Source organism: Sebastes umbrosus, chromosome 23 (genome assembly GCF_015220745.1).
Source record: "Sebastes umbrosus isolate fSebUmb1 chromosome 23, fSebUmb1.pri, whole genome shotgun sequence".
NCBI classification, from domain to species: domain Eukaryota; kingdom Metazoa; phylum Chordata; class Actinopteri; order Perciformes; family Sebastidae; genus Sebastes; species Sebastes umbrosus.
Window position 1 is genome coordinate 12,363,126 of NC_051291.1, and position 22,966 is coordinate 12,386,091.

A 22,966-nucleotide genomic window follows, 5' to 3' on the forward strand; every position below is an offset into this window, starting at 1 on the left:
ATTGTAGTGAGACCATGTTTTGAAATTTGACCTCACTGTATAAAATGACCTGTGGTGACCTCTAAGATAATCACAGCCTCATGAAACTTTACAGCCACAAACTAGAGACCTAGAGCATTCAGAGGATGGATGGCTTTCCTAGGTAGATTGACAATAAGGGGGTTTCTGAGCAGTTTCCACAACAGAAGTGTTCGCCATCCAATCGCTGAAAAATGAAATTCTTGCAGAAATCTCCAAAGTCAAAGGTTTTTGATATCAAATCACAGCAGTGCTTTTTCTATGGTGTTCCTCAAAGTCTTGGTGTCTTAATGTGGTATTTTGGATGGGTTATTGACCTTTTTTATCAATTCTTGAGTGGTAAAAAATTGTTAAATTTAGCACCAAATCTGTGTAACAAATGGTATCAATCCAAAAATTGGGGATGACCATCATATACTTCTATTATCATGCTCCAAGCTCTAAGTTAAAAGATGTAAAGATGCTGTAAACAGAAAACACATTCATCATAACAACAGCTACACTGGTTCCATACGGTTCAGTTCTCTCTTATGGGAATACGCAGCAGTGTTTTGTGCGTGACACCGAGCGCCCATATCCTCGGAGCAGATGGCTGATGTGCTGATATCAACGCCATCACGGTGGGACCACTGATTTATGGGAGAGCTAGCGTTGCGCTTTGATGCTAAAGGACCGTACAGTACGTGTGTGTTGGTGTTGAGAGGACAATACCCCTGGGGGTGTTTACTGTGTGTATTTGTGTGATTGTCTTCACGGTGGACGGAAATATTTCCAGTGCTGAGGCTGCTGAAATTAACTCAAAGGATGGTTTCGGAAGCGTCGACCTCTACGCTGTGTGAATACTAATGCAAGGCACACACATGTGGGACTAAGTGGAAATATATTGAGAAAAGACATGAATAAGGGGATAATATAATGGAGATTATTCCATATACCAGCCAGTATTATTGACTTCCTTTATTGAATTTACACCAATCCCAGATGGTGAGTACGGGGGGAGAGATAATATGGACTTTCAGTGGAATATAGTGTTAAACATCTACTAATTTATGTTACTAATGGTTTGTTTTTTCATTAAAAATTACAGAATTAGTAACTGAAGTTTTTGCTTTACATGTCCAAAGAGTTTGGTTTACTGTAATCTAATAATAATAACATTTTTGGTAGGGATGCCCCCTCTTAGTTGATTGGTCGACTAAGATTTCTTTTGTCAAGTAGTCGTTTTTTATGCTTTTATATAGAAGTTCTCAAGCCAGGAACGAAAACTGCATTCCAGTGAAAGGTAAAAGGAAGTCAAATTACCAAGATATAGGGCACTATAAAACTAACAGCAAAACAATTAATAACATAAATGATAAAAAAGAACATTAAAAACAATCAACAAGGGATCTCTAAATATAATACAACGCCAGCAGACAAAAATAAGATAAAAGAGACAAAAGAAACACTAAATTAGCAACATAAAGCCCAACGGTAACATGACAGAGCTGCATCATGTAACAAGGCATCTATTGGACGGACGAGCAGGTTAGTTTGGAGGTTTGTGGTGTTTCTAATATTTAGTACCCTCATTGACAAAATATTAGCACTATAATTCAAATTCAACAGCACCAGAACACTGCAGCCCCCAAAATGATCATTAACACCTCTCTGAACATTATAACCTTCATGAAGGTAGGATTTATTGCAGGACTGTTGTATCAAGCTGCATTCATTTCAGCTAGCTGTGCCCAATAAACTCGCATCTGAGTGTTTATCGTGATATTGATTTCAACCTCATCGCCCAGCAGTGCGAGGAGCAAATGAGTTCGAAAAGCTTTGAGACAACCAACATGTGGATTGGATGAAAAGGGCTAACTTGACCCTGTCAGATGGTTTATTACACAGAAGCATCTGAGAAGCCATCACTGGAAACTGTTTGGAAAAGGGCAGGCACTTTCAAATAAAATACTTGGCAGGTGATTGGATGAACCATCTGTCAATCAAACTCTTCCCGAAGGCAGTCGGGAGAAGAGCAAAAACATCTTTTCCACTGAGAAAAGCCTTCAGTGCCGTTCTTTGCTCTTCTTTCAATGAAGAAATACTCTCCAGTTCTGATATAACTGAAGCCAATGCAGCTACGCTAACCTCTTCAGGAGCTGCCATTATTGTTCAGAACGAACAGTTGCCTCTTTGTGTCGCACCTAAACCACGCATGTAGCTAATTGGGTCTAGAAAGTAACCCGCAATTTGCGAAAACGTGCAAAAACGTGCAAAAACCCTTGCGAGACTCGCTGCCCGATGACCTATCTTAACTTTAACCCATCTTGCAAGGGTTTCACAAACTGTGGGGTACCTTCTAGACATGACATGATCTCACAGGATGCCGATTGGACGGTCACTGCCTGCCCGGAAACAAATGATTTGAAGCCTGACATGGGTTTTCATGTGATGTGCGATCCCGTGATTCTCGAGAATCCAGCTGCCGTGCAAGGTAAGAAAAGCTGCAACTCCATCATTAGTTTTATTTGAAGAGTGTTGATGACAGAATAAAAAGAGACCAGAAGTAGGGGGTGGAGAGTTTACGCATCATCTGCTTTGGTGGAAAACATGATGACAGACAACAAGAGGGGATTCTGAACTCTTATCTATAGAGCCACACCATTCTGCGTGTTCAGATAAGCTCCCTCTCAGTGTCACGCTCTCATATGCACGGGTCAAAATCACATCTGGGGAAAGCCGGGGATGTGATTGACCCTGATTCATTTCAGCGAACAGCGGAGGAGCACTAAATCTGCTCCGACAGGCCCTCGCCCGTTAGCTCTCCCGAAAGCTAAATAGGTCTGCTTATTCAGGCTACCGGAGGGAAAGTCGGCGCCGCTTACATAACGGAAATACCTGTCCATGTGTGTTTTCTTGTGAGGGTCGGAGAGATGCTTGGGCGTGAGCGGGCGCACAGTTGCGTCTTTCAGAAGGGGTGGAGGGAAGTAATTCATCTTCCTCTTACATAAATAGCTCAGATACAGAGTCCAGAGGGAATAGGTCTACACTTTATAAAAAATCATAAAAGACTCCAGCAGGAGGCTCACAATGGATGTGGGCAGATTAAAGAAAGAGGGGAGACCAGCTGGGGTAGATTCAGGCGGGTTTTTGCAAGGCCACCTCCATTTCAGAGGGAAAAAGTGGGGGATTTAGTGTGTGTGTGTGCGACCAGGCCAAGAGTCTCGCAGAGAGGGAAACAGTGTGACACGGAGGTTGAATTATTCATCCAAGGTTCCATCCACTGAAATATTGATGCTAAGACAATCCTCTACGCACCGTCTTTCTTTCTGCACTTTCTCCCACCCGCATTCCTTTATTTCCACCGCCAACTCTTTTTTTCTTTTCTCATCACAGATGCAACCAGCGAGGAAACGGAAATGAATATGGATCGTAGGGAGCACACAGAGGAAGAGAGACGGATCCATGAAAAGAAAAAACATTAAAGAGAGAGAGAGAACAAGGGATATGCAAAAGAGAAAGGGAAAAGAGGAGCGGGAAGAAAAGAGATAGAGGAATATAAAAAGGATCATGTGAGTGCTGAGAAAGAGAAGGAAATGATGCAGAGAAAGAAGATAAAAGTGCAGACTATAGAGCTCTTTCACACCGGTAGTTTACTGCTTTTTCCAAACCCAGATGTAGATTAAAAGGGGAATAACTGCTCTCAGACCACTGAACCAGGAGGAACCACGTGTTTGAGTTAAGTTTGCAGTCAGACCGCAATACGTGGTACGATCACGGCAAGATGACTTTAGCGTATTGATGAAGAAAAACGCAACAGATAAAATGGTTCATTGATTACCGGAGCATTTTTTTCCTATTAGGGTAGTGGAATAGGAGTATTCATTTATACTTTAATGCTATGCAGATGGTTGCGCTCCCTTTGAGTTTTCAAGTGTACATCAAAATGTATTTTTGTCCACCAGCACTTAAAAGGAATAATTTGATATTTTGGGAAATATCCCACTCAGCAATAGACGTCTTGTGATTTTATAGGTTGTAGCGGGTTCAGTTTTAGAGCTAGAGTGAAGATACTGGTACTATATGGAACACCTAAGGAATCCATTGGTACCAACCATGTCATACTTGCTTCTCGCGAAGATAAATAACGCTCCAAATTTACACTTTTGGTGAGGAAAAACTGGCATGGCCATTTTCAAAGGGGTCCCTTGACCTCTGACCTCAAGATATGTGAATGGAAATGGGTTCTATGGGTACCCACGAGTCTCCTCTTTACAGACATGCCAAGTTGATGATAATCAATCACAATGTGTGATTAATTTGCGATTAATCACAATCAACTATGAACAATCATGTCTTTAATTAATTTTTAATATTTAATTGATTAAATATTTTAATCGATCGACAGCCTTACTATTAACGTTTGTTTGTGGATCCGATCTCTCCGTACCAACACTTTTTTGGCATTACTAGCCGCACTTAATGCACCACAGAACAGAACAATAGTAAACAATGAAGAAAGCAAACCAGCGGTTTGGAAGAATGGAGGAAGGTTAAGGTTCAAATCGATGTGTGAAAACAGCAGAATAAGACTGAAAAAGAAGTGAAGAAAATAAGACAAAAGGGACAAAGCAAGTGTAAAAGCAAGTAGGAAAGACAAGAGAAAGAGAGAGATAGAATAGGAGAAAGTCGCTCAGCGTGTGTCTATATCCACACATTTTTACAAAGCATATACAGCATCTCCAGCCCCCTCCACCTCATCCTCTATCACTGATCTCCCATCTCCACTCTGCCTCATTTCGTCTCGGTGTGATTCGCACACACAAAGGCCCTTCTTCTCCAGCCAGAGAGACAATTAACCCTGGCTTAATGAGCAACGCAGGGGAAACAACTGCCTCCTGGAGACAGATAAATATTTCACCAGCCTGTGTTTATACCCCGAGCCTGACAACAAGAGCGTGGAAAAACCAGGGCACATTTGTTCCGAGCTTAACTCTTTCAAAAGTTCTTCGCTCTCGCTTTTGTCTCACGGTGGAAGACTGTGAAGTCAAGGATTTCTGGAGAACAGATCTACTCTGGATGCATTTTTGACCACACGAGGAGGAGTGTGTGCTAAAAAACGTCTAGAACAATAGATTCTGTGGGAAAAAAAGATAAATGCACTTTCAGGAGCTGTTTTGCATCTTATGAGTGTGTGTAGGTATTTTTAGAGGCAGGTCTCGCTGCTACGCCGGAGCAGCACTGCGGGGTGCTTACTTCTGAAAACAGCATGACGGAAGAAAAAGCGTCGAAAGAAATCAAAAGTGCGAACGCTGCCTGAACCGACGCGGTGGCCTGTTACACCGCCTCATTTACATACACGTCCCCTCAGAAACAGCAGTCATCAAAATGTGTTATTTCCATCTATGGGCCAATTTTGAAGGAGGTGGGGGGGTGCAAATATCAAAGTAAAAGCCAAGGGGGGTGCAGCTAGAGCGTTAACCAACACATACAGCGGCGATAACACCCAACAGGGCGATCTTTATGTTGCTGCGCAAATGTTAAAGCTGCTGGGGGATCAGATGAAAGGTTAATGAGGGAATTCAGTCAGACGCTGTTGCAAATAAATGTGTCCAGGAAGTTTTCTTCAAAGCGGCGCTGAAACATTAAAAGAACACAAAGAGAGAAAACAAGAAAGTCAGCCAACTCCCCGGTTGCCACTAGAAGTGACGCAGCTATTAATAAAGTATATCAATAGACTATTTATAAAGCAGCCTGTGTTCATGTGTTTAACAAAAAAATAAACTTGACACTGCAGTCCATCTTTTGTTGCCGCAGCACCAGTCAAAACTCTCCTGCAGGCCTGTCCTGTAACTTTTAAACCTTGAGGGGATAAAATATATATATATGGCACTCAAAGTCAGCCATACTGTAAATCTGTGACACGGCAATGAAAGGTGTGCTGTAGTCTGGGAGTCCAATTCAGTCAGGAAATGTGGCAGTTTTACAGTATAGCTGACTTTAAGAGCCTGCCGAGATTTTTCCTGAAACCACTCGGGTCTGAATGTGAGTGTGTGTTGTTGAAGTACAGGCTTGTTCAAGAGCTTTGACATATAGTTTGAGTAGTAGAAGTGACAGATGGACTAGGTCAATCTGGAGTCTAAAAGTGGCATTTCTGTATGTGGTGAAAGGACTTTGAACTATGGAATTATTACCACATAAAATTGTGCATGTGTAGTTGCATTTTGCTGCTCTTGTGCAGACATGAGTTTCACTATAAGAAAAAAACTACAAAAATACGACAAATGATTTAACTTTGCACACTCCTATAGGTGTTTGTTGCCTTCTATCGATGTGGATTTAAAAGATTATTCCACCAGCTTTGGCAGCACGTGGAAGTTGTTGCTGATTCATATTCTAAATACTGTATTTGTTTGCACTTGACCAAATATTCTCAAGCTGTTTCTACTGGTGCTTCTCCTCATTATGTTTCCGTCTTGTCCGTCTGTCCGTCCATACCATTATCGTAAACGCGATACCTCAGGAACACCAGGAAGGAATTTCCTTAAATTTGGCACAAACGTCCATTTGGACTCAAGGATGAACTGATTAGATTTTATTGTCAAAGGTCGCTGTGACCTCACGTCCATCCCATTCTTGTTAACGCGATATCTCAGGAGAGGGAGATGTTCAAAACCTGGATCCTTATTCACCTCCACACTATATCTATCACACTAATCTGACAATTGAAAAGTGTGTGTACTCTGATTAGATTCTGTAAAGAAGGTGGGGTCCTCGTTTCTAAGTTGCAAAGCGATGATAAATCTTTGAATTTGATCATGTGGCATTGTCTCGCAGGTCATTACCTCTGTTGTGTGCTTCTATTTGCAGCCTTTTCCTCAAAACTTCGGCTGACACACTTACACTCAGTTCATTAAAACCTAAACTACACAACGTCTGATGCTCCTTCTGTGTTCTTTGTTCTGACGCTACATCACAACTCTGCTACTTGGTTTCTAAAATAAAGTATTTTTTTTGCACACATAGCCTGTTTTGTTGTTATTTCCAAAGAAAAAACTTGCATATGCATCGAGTTATATTTCTGACTTCTGGACAGAGTCAGCCGGGAGCAACATAACTCTAACTCTGCGAAAGACGAATGAACACTTGGACTGACTGATGGTTCGCCTCGAGAGAAAGCACTGAGGTCTTTCCCAGTGAGGGAGAATGGATACACATTTACTTGTGGCTTAGTCAATCTCATTATACCATAATCTTGACTGCTTGATACCCCATCCATCCCTCAGAGAGGCGATTGCTGTCCTTTTTTGCACTGCTCGCTGCTACGCAACTGTTTCTTAATCTTTGACAGATTCTCCGTCCGTCAAATGTCTCTTGAGGGAAGGTCAGCGCAACCTTCGCTCCATCATTTCATCACGTCCTCCTGCCCCTCCTTCCCCCGCTTCCCTTTGCTTAGAGACGACCGGCTGTAACAGTTCATTAGCCGCCGAGGCCTCGTTAGGATGAGCTTAACGATGATGGCTGAGAAAGCAGCAGAGAGAGACACACTGAGACCTGATGGGTAAAAGAAAGCTCCAGTGATCTGAGATGGTTTTACTCTGAACCTACTGTACAAAGCATCATTTTGACGGGCCCTTCTAAAGACTATTTCCCACATGACCTGACGTAGGTTTCTGCATGATGACACTGCTACATGTACAGTATATATACATCCTTATAGCCAGTGTATTAACGTCACATACAGTAACTTAGATGGCGGTCAGCATGCCAATAGCTGGGAGAAGCAGACTGGAGTAAAGTACGGACGTTAAGTAATGTACTGCTGTATGGACGCCACATTAAACTAGACGATCGAAGCAGCGGTAGACCAGCAACTCCCATGTTCTGCGAGGTAAAATTACTGTTTTTGTGAATGGAGTCTGGTGGCTTTGAAGACGGCGATATAAAGGCTTCAGTTCCCCGTCGGAAAGGGCTGTCTGACGGCGAGGTAAAGCGGTGAAAATATTCTAAATATAACATACACTTAAACTGATATTGATTCAGATGAACCTTTAAAAACAGCATCACGGTGCGAACCAATGCCGAGGGAGGGCGGCCTTAAACAAAAGGTCATAAAAGTGGACAGATAAAGAAAATGACAGCGGAAAGAAAATAAAAACAAAATGAAGGTGTGAAACAGAGAGATAACGTTAGAGGAGAATACAGAAAGAGCAGGTCTGGTGGGAACTCAGTGACGGAAAAATAGAGAATGAAAGCGAGGGGAGTGTAAGAAGGTGAGATAAGGTGAAATTGTGTTTCTCCCTTTCTCCTCCATCACAGGCTCGGCTGATAAGTGATGTCTGACAACACTGGTGGCAGGGGACAACTGTCATCTAAAACACTCCCATCCATCTGGGGATATTCTGTTTGGATGTGTGTGTGTGTGTGTGTGTGTGTGCTACAAATGTCAGTGTGTGAACATGCAAGCGAATAAGAAAAGCAATTTCGGTCCTGTTCCAGTTAAGAGTTGACATTCTTTACTGAGCTGAACACCACCTATGTATCTACAGCTCAGGTTTCAACCTGGTATCCATTTTTTTTTTAAATAAATAAATATACCATGTCGGGTTTTTGACCATCAGTGGCTAATAAGCTACAATAGTTTCCTCCATTTTGGTGGTCAGAACAGTCAAGACAGTTCAATGGTCGATCGCGCAAATTCACATTTCAGATTTCACCAAAGTTTAAACCACAGACTGTATATAAGAAGTGGACGTAGTCACCGTGACGTCACCAATTGGTTTATGGACTGCCGTTTTGAAGCCACAAGTTCGTTGTTTGTCCGTCACCATCTTGGAAGTGACACGAGAGGGTGGAGCTAAGTACAACCGAACACTGAATAAGACATTTTCAGGCGACCAGAAAAGGTTATAATTAACTTTCATGAACTGAAAACACACTGAAAGGGTTTTAGTTGTAAGACGGGAAACACGGACAACTCCCAGACCAGACAACGCCGTGGTAGCGACCTGTCAATCACAAGGTAGCCCCGCCCTAAAGCATCCCCTACTTTATGGTCTATTTGACTCTAAATGGGACCATAATTTACTAAATGAACATCATGCTGTATTGAAGAAGACTTGAAACTAGCGATTGAGACCATAAACTCATGTTTACAATGTTTACTGAGGTAATAAATCAAGTGAGAAGTAGGCTCATTTTCTCATAGACTTCTATACACTCAGACTTCTTTTTGCAACCAGAGGAGTCGCCCCCTGCTGGCTATTAGAAAGAATGCAAGTTTAAGGCACTTCAGCATTGGCTTCACTTTTCAGACCTGGTTCACACACATATACACACCCGAGAGCTGCCCGGTACAACCATGTGGGGTTTCAGTGTCTTGCTCAAGCTTATCGAACCAAATCAGTAGTCTTAGCTCTTCACTAATTTCCCTCGTCTCGATTTTCCCACATGCTTAAATTGGGTTTACTCTCCCAAAATTTAGACCTTTTTCTAAAAATCAATAGCAGCATGATGGTTGCATCAGTGGGTCCAATCAAACTGAGATCGGAGGATTAACAGAACAGAACAGATGCTGATGAGATGGCACCTCAGCTCGCCGTTTGACAGCTGGCTTAGGGAAAGCTCCAGAGAGAGATATTGATTAAGGGTAAATAAGGACAAGCCTCTGGTGTCTCTGTTCACTCGGTAAAGACACTTCTGAATCTGATAAACTGTTCATAATGTAAAAAACATCTACAGTAGATATTGCTGTTTTGTTTGCAACGCGGCGACGTGGTGTGAATTACTCTGGGCTGCTGGGCGTGTGCGTGCAGTCGGGATGAGCCTTTTCACACCAGCCGTCTCCCTCTTGGATCGTGGCACTGTGACAGATTGTCTCATCGCCGCTTGGAGAGTGTGTGTGCGTGTCTGTGTGTGTGTGTGTGTGTCAAGGCCAGGTGTGAGACAGGTACAGCATTTCCTGGCAGGACCCGGAGCAGAAGGGAGGAGGACTGATGGGAGTCAGTGTAGGATGTAACAGCCTCTCTCAGAGGGCCGGACCACACCGCTTCATCACACACACTGAAACACACACTTTATCTGCTCACAGGCATGTAAGCGTGCAATTTTACAACCAAATGCACCAAACACAAGCCCATATGTTGTGTTTTTCTATCATGTAAAGTGAAAAATCGGCGATAAGAAGCATTAGAAATGTTTAATTAAACACTCGACACAGGTACCTACACACAACAGGGGATTGGACAAGCACATGTACCCCCACACAATAGCCCGCTGCTTTTAATTACACTCACACCATTCACCCAACCATACAGAGAAGGGAGTGATAAAACAAGAGAGAACAAGAGGAAAAGCTTGAGAGATGATTAAGGCAGAGAGTACTGACAGAGACGAGTAAAAAAAAAAACACAGGGACAAACAAGAAAACATCGCATCGACACGGGGAGCCGAAGAGACAAATAGAAAGAGGCAAACAATAAGGACTCCTCGCGCTACACGCCTCGCGTTGCATCATATCAACCGATCAACTAAGAGGGAACCATGGGAGACATCACCCGCTGTCACTTCTCCTGCTCTTATGCGACCAATAACAACATCATCCTGTTCAGCGGCAGTCCGCAACACACTGAGTCATTCGGTAGAAAAGCTTCTGATGTTTAGCGCTGTGATCTGAGAGGATCTGATAGCTGAGAACCCTCCACTGAATCACATCACGATAAGAAAAACATGCCTCTTCTGCCCTGTTCGGTTTATTTTTATGTATTTTTCCAATTGTTCTCTTCAGGAATAATGTCACAGCAATGAGTATCAGTGCATACTACACTATAGTATCTGTGTAAGGACTGTAGTGCCTCTTCTGAATGGTGTGCATTTCAGGGAAAGGAAACAATGTCAATGCCTCTAGATTATCAATTAACAATCAATCAATTAATTATCAATTAACAATCATTGTAGTAATGACACGAACAATGCCTAAATAGGTTGTTTTTATGTAAACGCATGATCCAAATTAATCTTATCTTCTTGGTATTTACAAATAGCCCCTATAGAAACACAACAACTCTCAAACTATAGGACACAATGACACGTTTTTAGAATATTTAATACTTTAAAACTGTATTCGTTTTTGTTTTGGCTCCTTGGGGGCAGCGCTACAAGTTATTAACACAACACTGACCAACCCAATCTCATGGGAAATATGAATAGCACAACATTACAAGGACATTCTGGGTGTCATGAGAACGCATTTTAGCCTTTCGCGTGTCATATATAGGCCTCTTTTAGCATGTAAATTTAACGTAACACAACAAAACTATGGTAACAGCCACAGTTCGGTTTAGGCAACCAAAACATCATGGTTGGGCTTAAAATAAGTACATAAACTAAGTCAAATAAGTACGGAGGAGTACAGAAGTCATTTGAAACTGTTTGGAAAAGGGCAGGCACTTTCAAAAAAACACTTGGCAGGTGATTGGATGAACCATGTGTCAATCAAACTCTCGCCGAAGCTAATCGGGAGAAGATCGAAAACATCTTTTCCATCGAAAAAAAGCCATCAGTACCGTTCTTTGCTCCTCTTTCATTGAAGAAATACTCTCCAGTTCTGATATAACTGATGCTATTGCAGCGTCTACGCTAACCTCTTTGTTGTTTAGAACGAACAGTCGCCTCTCCGTGTCATCTCACACACCTAAGCCACGCCCTTAACTGCAGTAGCTCCTCACAGGACGCCGATTGGTCCGTGATCTGGCTTGCTGGACACAAACGCAACACTTGAAGCCTAACAAGATGGATTTTCCTGCGATCTCATGATATCGTGAGAATCCAGCTGTCACGCAAAGTCGTAATGCCGTAAAATTAAAAAAATTATCTAAAAGACGCTAAAACACTCCCTCAAGCGGAGGGGAACTGCAGAGAGAAGATGATAATTCTCTTTGGGTTCATCACTACAAGCAACACCTTTCACATTACACAGTCTTTTCACCCAATGTTAATCTAGAGATATTGATTAGTGCAGCTTTAAGCAGTTTGCTGATGTAAAGAGACTGAAAAAAAAAAAAATGATAAGTATTTTTTCAATATAGTACAACTAGAAGTTATTGTAAACTGGGACAAAATATTTCTTTAATTTATGTCTGGGAGGCAGAAGCACAATTTGAGCTCATTTGGTACATTAGTATTTTCTTCAGTCATTAGTCTGTGTGCAGCTATTGCAGCTTTGTTCATTAAATAAAGAAGCTATATTTATGTTTTATCTTCATTTTCAACATGACCTATTCTTTTATCAATTCATGTGGTGAAAATGTATTTCTAACCACTTTCTACTTTCTAAGAACAAAAAAAAGTTTGTACTGCTCAGTAAAGCCATTGTTCTGCTTGTATGGAATTCAAGCCAAACTTCTATATCAATCAGACTGCATCGATGATCCAAATGCACATTTAATACAATCCCACTGATCCTCCATAATGAAATCTCTCCCTTACGCCAGCTGAGGATAAATACAAACCAAATACCCTCATGAGAACGTTCAGATGATGGCCAAGTCTTTTTCCAAGACTGGCAGAAAAATAATCAACGTTCCAAGATTTTCTTTTAGACGTCAGTAAATATTTCATGTGAGCACACTTGCTTCATATTTACATGGGAATATCATCTCCTTTTCATTGTCATATCTAAAACTCAGAAACATGGAACAGCTATGGGATGAGAGAGGATTTTTAATGTCAACTAACAAGTCTGTTTTAAGTTCTGCGCCTGAGCGTAATTGCCAAGTTTTAGTTTGGACCGAGACACGCCTTGGCAATAATCATTAAAACAGATAGACAGTTAGATTATCATCATGCGACCTCACTCTGCAGGCGATATTATCTGTCGTAAGAGGTACACACTCTGTCATGGTAATTACTACGACAGGCAGGATGGCCTCTCATAGCTGTCCGGCCAACACACAGTATGATTAATCAATCACAGCTCATCGCGACCCAGGGGGGGGTTCACCCTTTAAGACAGGCATAATAATCCATCACTGCTTCTCACATCCACATGCTGATCCATCAAGTCCACACGTCTTGCTGAAGACGACAGAGAGAGCAGAAAAAAAAGTCTGTAATGGAGTGATCTGTTAGCAGATTCCCCGAATAATTATGACTATCATGATGATGTAACGAAGCTGATGAGTAGTGCCTCAATCCAAAAATCCAAATCCAAAATTTCATTGCTGGGACAATCATTTTTATTTGTTCAAAATGTACCTTAAAGGGGAGATTTGTCAAGTATTTAATTCTCTTATCAACATGGGAGTGGACAAATATGTTTGTTTTATGCCAATGTATGCATATATTTATTATTGGAAATCAATTATCAACACAAAAAAATGACAAATATTGTCCAGAAACCCTCACAGGTACTGCATTTAGCATTAAAAATATGCTGCCAACCTGACCATCAGGATTTATTTATTATCATGAAGTGGAACATAAAGTAAACACCACAGGTTGCTGTGACGACAAGTTCAGTTCTAAACTCCATTTAACTCCATCTCTGTTTCCGTGACTACCAGTGGAATGATCATTGGAATATTACTGTATATTCCATGCTTTGTGACAATGATGTCACATTGATGTCACAAAGCCATTGATGTCACAAAGCCATTGATGTCACAAAGCCATTAATGTCACAAAGCCATTGAATTCCTCAGTTTTTACCTATAGAACAGATGAATTGGGTTCATCTTTTCATATCTTCCATACGGTTGAGAGCAGTCAGAAACATATCTGAAATCAGATAGTCGTCTGAACACATCGAAAACCATGTCTACCACAATGCAGAGCAACGTGTATAGACAACGCAGAGTAAGTTTAGTAAATGTGATGACTTATTTGTGAAATTCTAATACTGGTTGAAATATTTCATGAACACTTAATAAATGTAAAGTAATGTAATAGAGCCCTCTGACCTTTTGGTATTAGTAGTAAAAGCAGATACACTTCTGTTTTAGCTTTTTTAAGGTTGAAATGACAGATGATCGAAACAAAATATTATGTGTTCCAGGCAGTCAGAGAGGATGATGAGGTCATGATGGAGGTAACGCTTCACATGGCTAACATGTCAATTGGGGACGAACATGGTCCTTTTAATTGGCAGACGGGCAACAATAACGCCCCTCCCTCTGAGCGCTCCGGGGCCGCTGAAAGTCAACCAGCAAAGTCCCGAAGGAAGATGAACAACTTGCGTAGGCAACGCAAAGAGGCAAAGCCCAAAAGAAAGAAGAACAACTTCAGTAGACGCAGAGTAAGTTTAGTAAATGTGATGATTTATTTGTGAAATTCTACTACTGGATGAAATATTTTATGAACACTTAATGTATGTAAAGTAATGTAATAGAGCCCTCTGACCTTTTGGTATTTGTAGTAAAGGCAGAAACACTTTTGTTTTAGCTTTTTTAAGGTTAAAATGACAGATGACCAAAACAAAATATAATGTGTTTCAGGCAGTCAGAGAGGTGGATGACGACATGATGGAGGTAACGCTTCAAATGTCTCCCCTGTCAATTGAGGATGAGCCTTGTCCTATGAATTGGCAGACGAGCGTAAATAACGCCCCTCCCTCCGAGCGCTCCGAGGCCGCTGACGATCAACCAGCAAAGCCCCGTAGGAAGAGGAATAACTTGCGTAGGCAATGCAAAGAGGCAAAGCCCAAAAGAAAGAAGAACAACCTCCGTAGACGCAGAGTAAGTTTAGTAAATGGGATGATTTATTTGTGAAATTCTACTACTGGATGAAATATTTTATGAACACTTAATGAATGTAAAGTAATGTAACAGAGCCCTCGCTCTGACCTTTTGGTAGTAAAAGCAGAGAAACTTTTGTTTTAGCTTTTTAAGGTTAAAATGACAAATGATCCAAACAAAATATAATGTGTTTCAGGCCGTCAGAGAGGATAAGCCCATGAACGAGCGAACACGGCTCATGGCTAACCTGTCAATTGGGGATCAACAGCAGACGGGCGTGAATAACGCCCCTGCCTGTAAGCGCTCTGGGGCCGCTGACGATGAGTCAACGAAGCCCCAAAGGAAGCGTGCCAACAAAAGAACGTTGGACGCTAGCCCTGCAGCGCACGACCACAGGTAGGAGTTACATCACTTCACTTTTGATGATTTACACTGAAGATTTAAGACTACAGATATTTAAGGAAGTTTTTTTACATAGGACATTTCAGCATTTTCATGAAACATTAAAAGCATCAAGAAACACATTATAAAAGATAAAAATAAGATAAAAAATGTAATGAAACAGAATACATAAAATGCATAACATAAGAGGGAAAATAAAACTGAATAATAATAATAATAATAATAATAATAATAATAATAGTAAACACATTTTTCTTCTGCACTAAAGCCCCGACAGGAAGAAGAAACAGCACGACCTGGAAACCAACAAAGGCAGGCGCGCTGTTTCCAAGCGGAGAACCTCAGACGGTCCAAGTTTGGTAATCGTTGTCAAACAAGACATCCCAAAACCCAGTGAAGGGACTGAGAGGAAACCAAGAAAGGGTGCTCACAAAAACAGGTAGGTTCTCTAATGCCAACACACACCTGGAATCAATTTATTTGAAATCTGATCGGTAGAAAAATTGGACATTTGGCATATTTGGAGTTTGGGGGGTTTCATTTACTGTTAAGATTCAAGAGATTCAAACAAGGTTTATTGTACACAGACACTCGTGGCATCGCATGGTCCAAGTCATGAAGCAGACACGACGAGGACAGCAACAGAGGAGCAGCCGTCGTTCGCGTGCCGGCCGAATCAGGTAGGTTCTCTTATGACAACAACACACTTCAACTTGTTCTAAAGAAATTCTGATCAAAAATGTCTTTAGTTATCGGGAAGTTACAGGTTCAACCTTTACTAATGTGTGGATTAAATGCTCATCATATAGGTCACTGAACGACAAGAGGGACCAATGAGAACGGTCCCCCTTTGCCGGACGCCACGCTGAACCTCATCATGCTCCGGTTGTACATTTTTGTGGGTTCAAAGACATGCAGTGATTGCATGAGTGTGAATGGTTGTCTGTCTCTGTGTCAGCCAGACTGTGATAGTCGGCTGACCAGGGGAGGCTGTCCAATAGAGGACGCCATGGCGCTGCCCTCCTTCAGCCGCGCACAGCCATGCAGTGATTGCATGACTGTGAGTGTTTGTCTCTCAGACTGTGATAGTCTGTCGAGCAGTGGCGGCTGGCCAATAGGGAGCACTATGGCGTTACCCTCCTTCAGCCACACACAGCCAATAAATGATATAAATTGGCAATATTTGTCTGTTTCAAATATGGAATTCACCCAGTAATATGTGTAAAATATGACAGAAAATCATCTGTGCAAAATGTCAAATGTATGTCTGGAGTTCAGCTCTGGGGTGACGGAGAAATCGCCCACAACAGGCGGGTCTGTGTAGCAGTTTAGCCAATTGCTGATTCAAGATATGAACATATGACATTCAATTTAGCCAATCGGCGTCCTCAAATCTAATCTGAAAAGGGCGATTATTTTATCGCCCCCAAGCCAACTACTGCTAAAGTCAGGACTTGTCTCTACGGGGGGCATTTTAACTGCATGACAATGGTGAGCACAACCACTACTTCAAGACCAAACCCTAACTCGGTAAAATCTCTCCTCCAAGAGTCGTTCAGAGGAGAACTTTGGCGGATAAACTACAGGTGAAAGAGCTGGGCCAAGATCAACCCCACCTTGTAATAAAACAGCAGGCTAGTGAAAAAGGGAAGCAGTATATGCGAGGCTTCTCTTGTAGCTGGTACACCAGAAAGTCCTGGCTAGCTGGATGCAGTCATGCTAATGCCTTATTTTTCCTTTTTAATCAACTGTATGTTAGACTTCAATGGCTGTGACAGTTTGGTTTCCAGTTTGGTCACAGTTTATAGGGTAAAACAGGTACAAATCTATATTTAGAAAAACAAATATGAACAATACGTATTGTATTTTAGGAAGACTTTTATACTGCATGCCCGGTTTTTGTTTTCGATGTGTTTTAGGAAAGCCTTTAGTAACACCACGGCCAGGGAATACAGATGAAAAATGGCCTTTTCGCTAATTCTGTCATTTTTTATACCATGTGTATTTATTAATTTGCACTGCAAAAAAACCCAGTTAGGTTTAGGCAACAAAACTACAACTTCTTTAGGTTAAGGCAACAAAAACTACAACTTCTTTAGGTTTAGGCAACAAAAACTACAACTTCTTTAGGTTTAGGCAACAAAAACTACAATTTCTTTAGGTTTAGTCAACAAAAACTACAACTTCTTTAGGTTAAGGCAACAAAAACTACAACTTCTTTAGGTTTAGGCAACAAAAACTACAACTTCTTTAGGTTTAGGCAACAAAAACTACAATTTCTTTAGGTTTAGTCAACAAAAACTACAACTTCTTTAGGTTAAGGCAACAAAAACTACAACTTCTTTAGGTTTAGGCAACAAAAACTACAACTTCTTTAGGTTTAGTCAACAAAAACTACAACTTCTTTAGGTTTAGGCAACAAAGGCTACAACTCATCAACATGGGAGTGGACAAAGCAAACACTTTATGCAAATGTATGTACATATTTATGATTGGAAATCAATTAACAACACAAAACAATGACAAATATTGTCCAGAAACCCTCACAGGTACTGAATTTAGCATAACAAATATATGCTCAAATCATAACATGGCAAACTCAAGCCCAACAGACAACAACAGCTGTTACTGTGTCAGTGTGCTGATTTGACTATGACTTGCCCCAAACTGCGCCTTTCTAGTGTTCCAACCACTCAAAGCGCTTTACACTACATGTCAACATTCACCCATTCACACACACATTCATACATTGATGGCAGAGGCTGTCATGCAAGGTGCCAACCTGGCCATCAGGATCTATTTATTATCATGAAGTGGCACATAAAGTAAACACCACAGGTTGCTGTGACGACAAGTTCAGTTATAAACTCCATTTAACTCCATCTCTGTTTCCGTGACTACCAGTGGAATGATCATTAGAATATTACTGTATATTCCATGCTTTGTGACAATGATGTCACATTGATGTCACGAAGCCATTGAACTCCTCAGGAGTTTACCTATACAACAGCTGAATTGGGTTCATCTTTTCATATCTTCCCACGGTTGAGAGCAGTCAGAAACATATCTGAAGTCAGGTAGTCGTCTGAACACATCGAAAACCATGTCTACCACAAAGCAGAGCGACGTGTATAGACAACGCAGAGTAAGTTTAGTAAATGTGATGACTTATTTTTGAAATTCTGATACTTGTTGAAATATTTCATGAACACTTAATAAATGTAAAGTAATGTAATAGAGCCCTCTGACCTTTTGGTATTTGTAGTAAAAGCAGAAACACTTTTGTTTTAGCTTTTTTAAGGTTAAACTGACATGATCCAAACAAAATATTATGTGTTTCAGGCAGTCAGAGAGGATGATGAGGCCATGAAGGAGCTAACGCTTCTAATGGCTAACCTATCAATTGGGGACGAACCTCGTCCTTTTAATTGGCAGACGGGCGAGAATAACGCTCCTCCCTGCGAGCGCTCCGGGGCCGCTGACGGTCAACCAGCAAAGTCCCGAAGGAAGATGAACAACTTGCCTAGGCAACGCAAAGAGGCAAAGCCCAAAAGAAAGAAGAAGAACTTCCGTAGAGTAAGTTTAGTAAATGTGGTGATTTATTTGCGAAACTCTACTACTGGATGAAATATTTTATGAACAGTTAATAAATGTAAAGTAATGTAATAGAGACAAAAATGACAAATGACAAATGATCCAAACAAAATATAATGTGTTTCAGGCAGTGACAGAGGATAAGCCCATGAAGGAGCTAACACAGCTCATGGTTAACCTGTCAATTGGGGATCAACCGCAGACGGGCGTGAATAACGCCCCTCCCTCTAAGAGCTTTGGGGCCGCTGACGGTGAGTCAGCGAAGCCCCAAAGGAAGCGTGCCAACAAGAGAAAGTTGGACACTAGTACTGCAGCGAACGACCACAGGTAGGAGTTACATCACATCACTTTTGATGATTTAAGATGAATCTGAAGATTTACGATTTCAGATATTTAAGGAAGTTTATTTACACAGGACATTTCAGCATTTTCATGAAACATAAAACGCATCAAGAAACACATTATAAAAGATAAAAATAAGATAAAAAATGTAATGAAACAGAATACATAGAATGCATACCATAAGATGGAAAATAAAACCCACTGAATAATAATAATAATAGTAAACACATTTTTCTTCTGCACTAAAGCCCCGACAGATTTGTCCAAGCGGAGAACCTCAGACGGTTCAATGTTTGGTAATCATTGTCAAACAAGACATCCCAAGACCCAGTGGAAGGACTGAGAGGAGACCAAGAAACCTTCTCAAATAAACTAAACTATGATTCAAAAAGTACAGCAAGGGATTCAAATAGCAAAGAAACCACCGGATTCGCCTGTTATCAGGCAATTAAATAGGCATTATCAGTCGCTATAAGCACCATAGATGTGGGTCAGTAGGGGCCTACTGCACCTACTACGTTGTAACAGTCAAAGCAACACCATCTAACATCTTATAAAACTGAATGTTTGACACGTTTTGAACACAAACAAAAAGGCTTCGTTAGGTTTAGGCAACAAAACTACAACTTCTTTAGGTTTAGGCAACAAAGAAAGCAAATCAGTGAATTTCCCCAAAAAAAACTATTTCTTTAAGCTTGAGGGAATCTTTGAGCTCAGTAGAAATACTGACTTCATTTATATCGACATACACACATATTGATGGACATGAATTATTATAATATTTAGACAGCCCTATTGGTACACAATCACAAATCTGGAATCCACCCATAAGTGGCCCCTATTATCTATATCCTCAGTTGGTTTTAGTGCTTTGCATTAATTCAAGTACGACCTTACACTCTTTTCTTTTCTGTTAGAAAGGCAGTAAATTCAAACCTTTAAGTCTCTATTCTCACATATGATGTCATGTTACAGGTTCTTAGTAGCACCTCATCTTTCTTTTTAATAGCCTACTGAGGCTTTTTACTCTGCCCTTTAAACAGCGTGTGCGATGTGTACCTTGAAGGAAATTATGTGTTTTTGTGTAGCTGAGTTTTCTGAAAATCTATAACAAATATAAAAGGTAACGGTATTTAGTAAAATAAATATATGAGGTTCTCATTAAGCTAATTTCCAGGCTTTACAATGCCAACATGAATCTGCTGTAGACGAGATTAGGACGTGTTTTTGGCCATCTGTTTAGAAAAATCTGCTACCGCTGCCTTCCAACACTTCAACAGTAACATCTCTGTCGACCCACACAAGCAGGTATAAACAAAGGCGCGCATGCACGTATTCACGCACACAACAGGACCCCACACACAGTATCAGGAGTAATCTGAGATATAAAGCCTCATCGATCAGAGCTGCTCTCCCTTGAGGATTACATCATTGCCCAGCAAATAGCCAATCAGAGCACAGCTGAGACTGTCCGCTCTGTGACCCCATCTCCTGTAAAAGTGAAGGCAATAAGAAAGAGCTACACACACACACACACACACACACTCACACTATTCCAGTCACGTCACACAGAGGCATTGATATCACTCCCTCAGGTAATGAGTGTTTATATGTAAACTTGCACCACTGCAATGCTCCTCTAGTTAATGTAACAATGGTGCATGTTGGGAGCATTTCTGTATTGTTTTTACTGAGACACATCACTCTCCCCTCTCACACACACACACACACACACAAGGATATATTGTTGAAAACCAAACAAGAGGCGTGCAGAGTGGATTATACTGCATAACTTTGCGGAGGTGACTTCATGTGTACAGCATATACTCAAGTTTAAGCGTGGGCAGGAGGAGGCACACAGTGCATTTAGGTGCCAACTACCAGGTTGTTGCATAATGCATATGCAGCAGATACATTACAATCAGATCTTAAGAGGTCATTGTTAAAACTCTACACTACAACACAAATACACTACTTGAACATCATTATTTAATATTTGTGTGCCAGTCAGTTACCGGCTATTCGCCACAGGGTTGTGGTGCAGTGTAGGAGAGTCACTTTAATGGCCCATTAACTACATGACAATTAACGTCTTTTGTTCCCTCGTGGCTGGGTTGTACAGCTCTGGACTGCCGGTTAAGTGAATGGCCACCGCAGCAAGCCGTCGGGTTGTGTTCCTCCAGAAGTTGATTCATTTTCTACTTTTTAGGACGCTGCAATTTTTTTTTCCGGCACTCCCTGTAGCAGCCGCAGCCGAAGCCGCAGCTGCAGCCGAAGCCGCGGCCGAAGCCGCAGACGCAGCCGCAGCCGCAGCCGCAGATGCAGATGCAGACGCAGACGCAGACGCAGACGCAGACGCAGACGCAGACACAACGCACTGCCCCGATTCAAAACGAATGGGAGGACTTGCGTTTTCGCTGCACCGCCGGATCTGGTGTGAATGCAGCAATTTGTATTTTATATTATCCATAGTAATCTTAATTATTGGACTGTTTTACTTTATAATGACTTTTAATCACTGTACATTTGCATCACCTCCATTATAGTGACAGCTCATCACGTCATTGCTGTGTATTTATTCTGATGTTTCTGTTCTGCAGTCCTGTGTGTATTGGTGTTTTGTATGTATTGATAAGCCACGGGATGAACGAATTCCCCTCAGGATCAATAAAGTATCTATCTTATCTTATCTATCTATTATTTTGCAATTTAATATGCAATAGTACTCTATTTTATTATTCTTAGCCTAGGGGTCTAAGATGCATGTCATGAAACCGAAACATCACTGGTTTCAACCTGGCTAGGGGCCTGACTGTGTTTTATCTGTCAAAGAAAAGGCAAATTTCTGCCCAAATAATCCCTAAAAAATCACCACCAACCATAGACCGGAACATCCCCAGTTCAAGTCCGGCTGGAGACATTTGTTGCATATTATTACCCATCCCTCTCACCCCCTCCTTATTTTCTGTTTCTCTCTCTACACTCTAATGAAGGCATAAGATGCTAAATAAAATGCAATTCCACCGACCAAAACTGTGTCCTCTACTTCCCTGTGAGTCCATACATCCAACATAGACTTTGAGTCCCAAAGTCTACGTGAAACATGTGTGTATCGTGTTAACATACCTTGATGTAGCCGCCAGTGGAGACCAGAAGAGAGTTGTCTGGGGAGAAGTGCAGGTCAGTCACCCAGCCTCCGTGGAGCGAGTCCATGCCGTCTTTACCTTCACGGGAACAAATCCTCAGCAGAGAGCCGTCCTTGACACTCCAGAGCTGTGATGATAGACAGACGTACATATTATACACAAAATCACAACATAAATGTCACTGATAAACAACAAAGATGTCAGACTTAGCAAGTTAAACATTCAAGACCCAACGTGCAAATTAAAAAAAAACTGCATGTTTTACATTATATGTAATTATTACATTATTTTGGATTTATGCTGGCTGTGTTGGCATTTACATATCTGGCTGCCTGTGCTATAAAAATAAATAAATTCCTATGGCGAGGTCCATATTGAGGCCTGTATCAACAGCTGGAGTTTGCACAGTTGCCATGGAGATGGTTTAGTTATTATCACATGACCTAAGTATTGCATTTTGTTCGTGTGATAACAGGAGACCAAAAAAACAGACACCAAATCCCCATGCTTAGGTCATGTGATAACAAATAAACGCCATCTGTGTATGAAGGTCAAACTTCTATTTCTAAAGGTCAAGACGAACCTTCACACACAATAAAATGGACAATGAAGACAATTTGCCGCGTGAATCCAAATGAGAAATTACCCATAAAGCACCTCATATATAATGAAACGATGGTTGTGCAGCGCATCATGCCGATTGCAGCTGTTATGCAACTGTTCACATGCCATGTCCATTTGACAATGACACAT

The 22,966-nt window shown here is 41.3% G+C and overlaps 1 protein-coding gene across 2 annotated transcripts in view; it reads right to left on the minus strand.

The window, feature by feature from the left end:
- Nucleotides 1-22,966, minus strand: part of apaf1 (apoptotic peptidase activating factor 1) — a 54,007-nt gene that overhangs the window by 6,706 nt on the left and 24,335 nt on the right. For both annotated transcript variants that reach the window (XM_037760568.1, XM_037760569.1), the window contains one exon: nt 22,194-22,340. In XM_037760568.1, the coding sequence (XP_037616496.1) occupies nt 22,194-22,340 (147 nt within the window). The remainder of the gene's footprint in view (nt 1-22,193; nt 22,341-22,966) is intronic.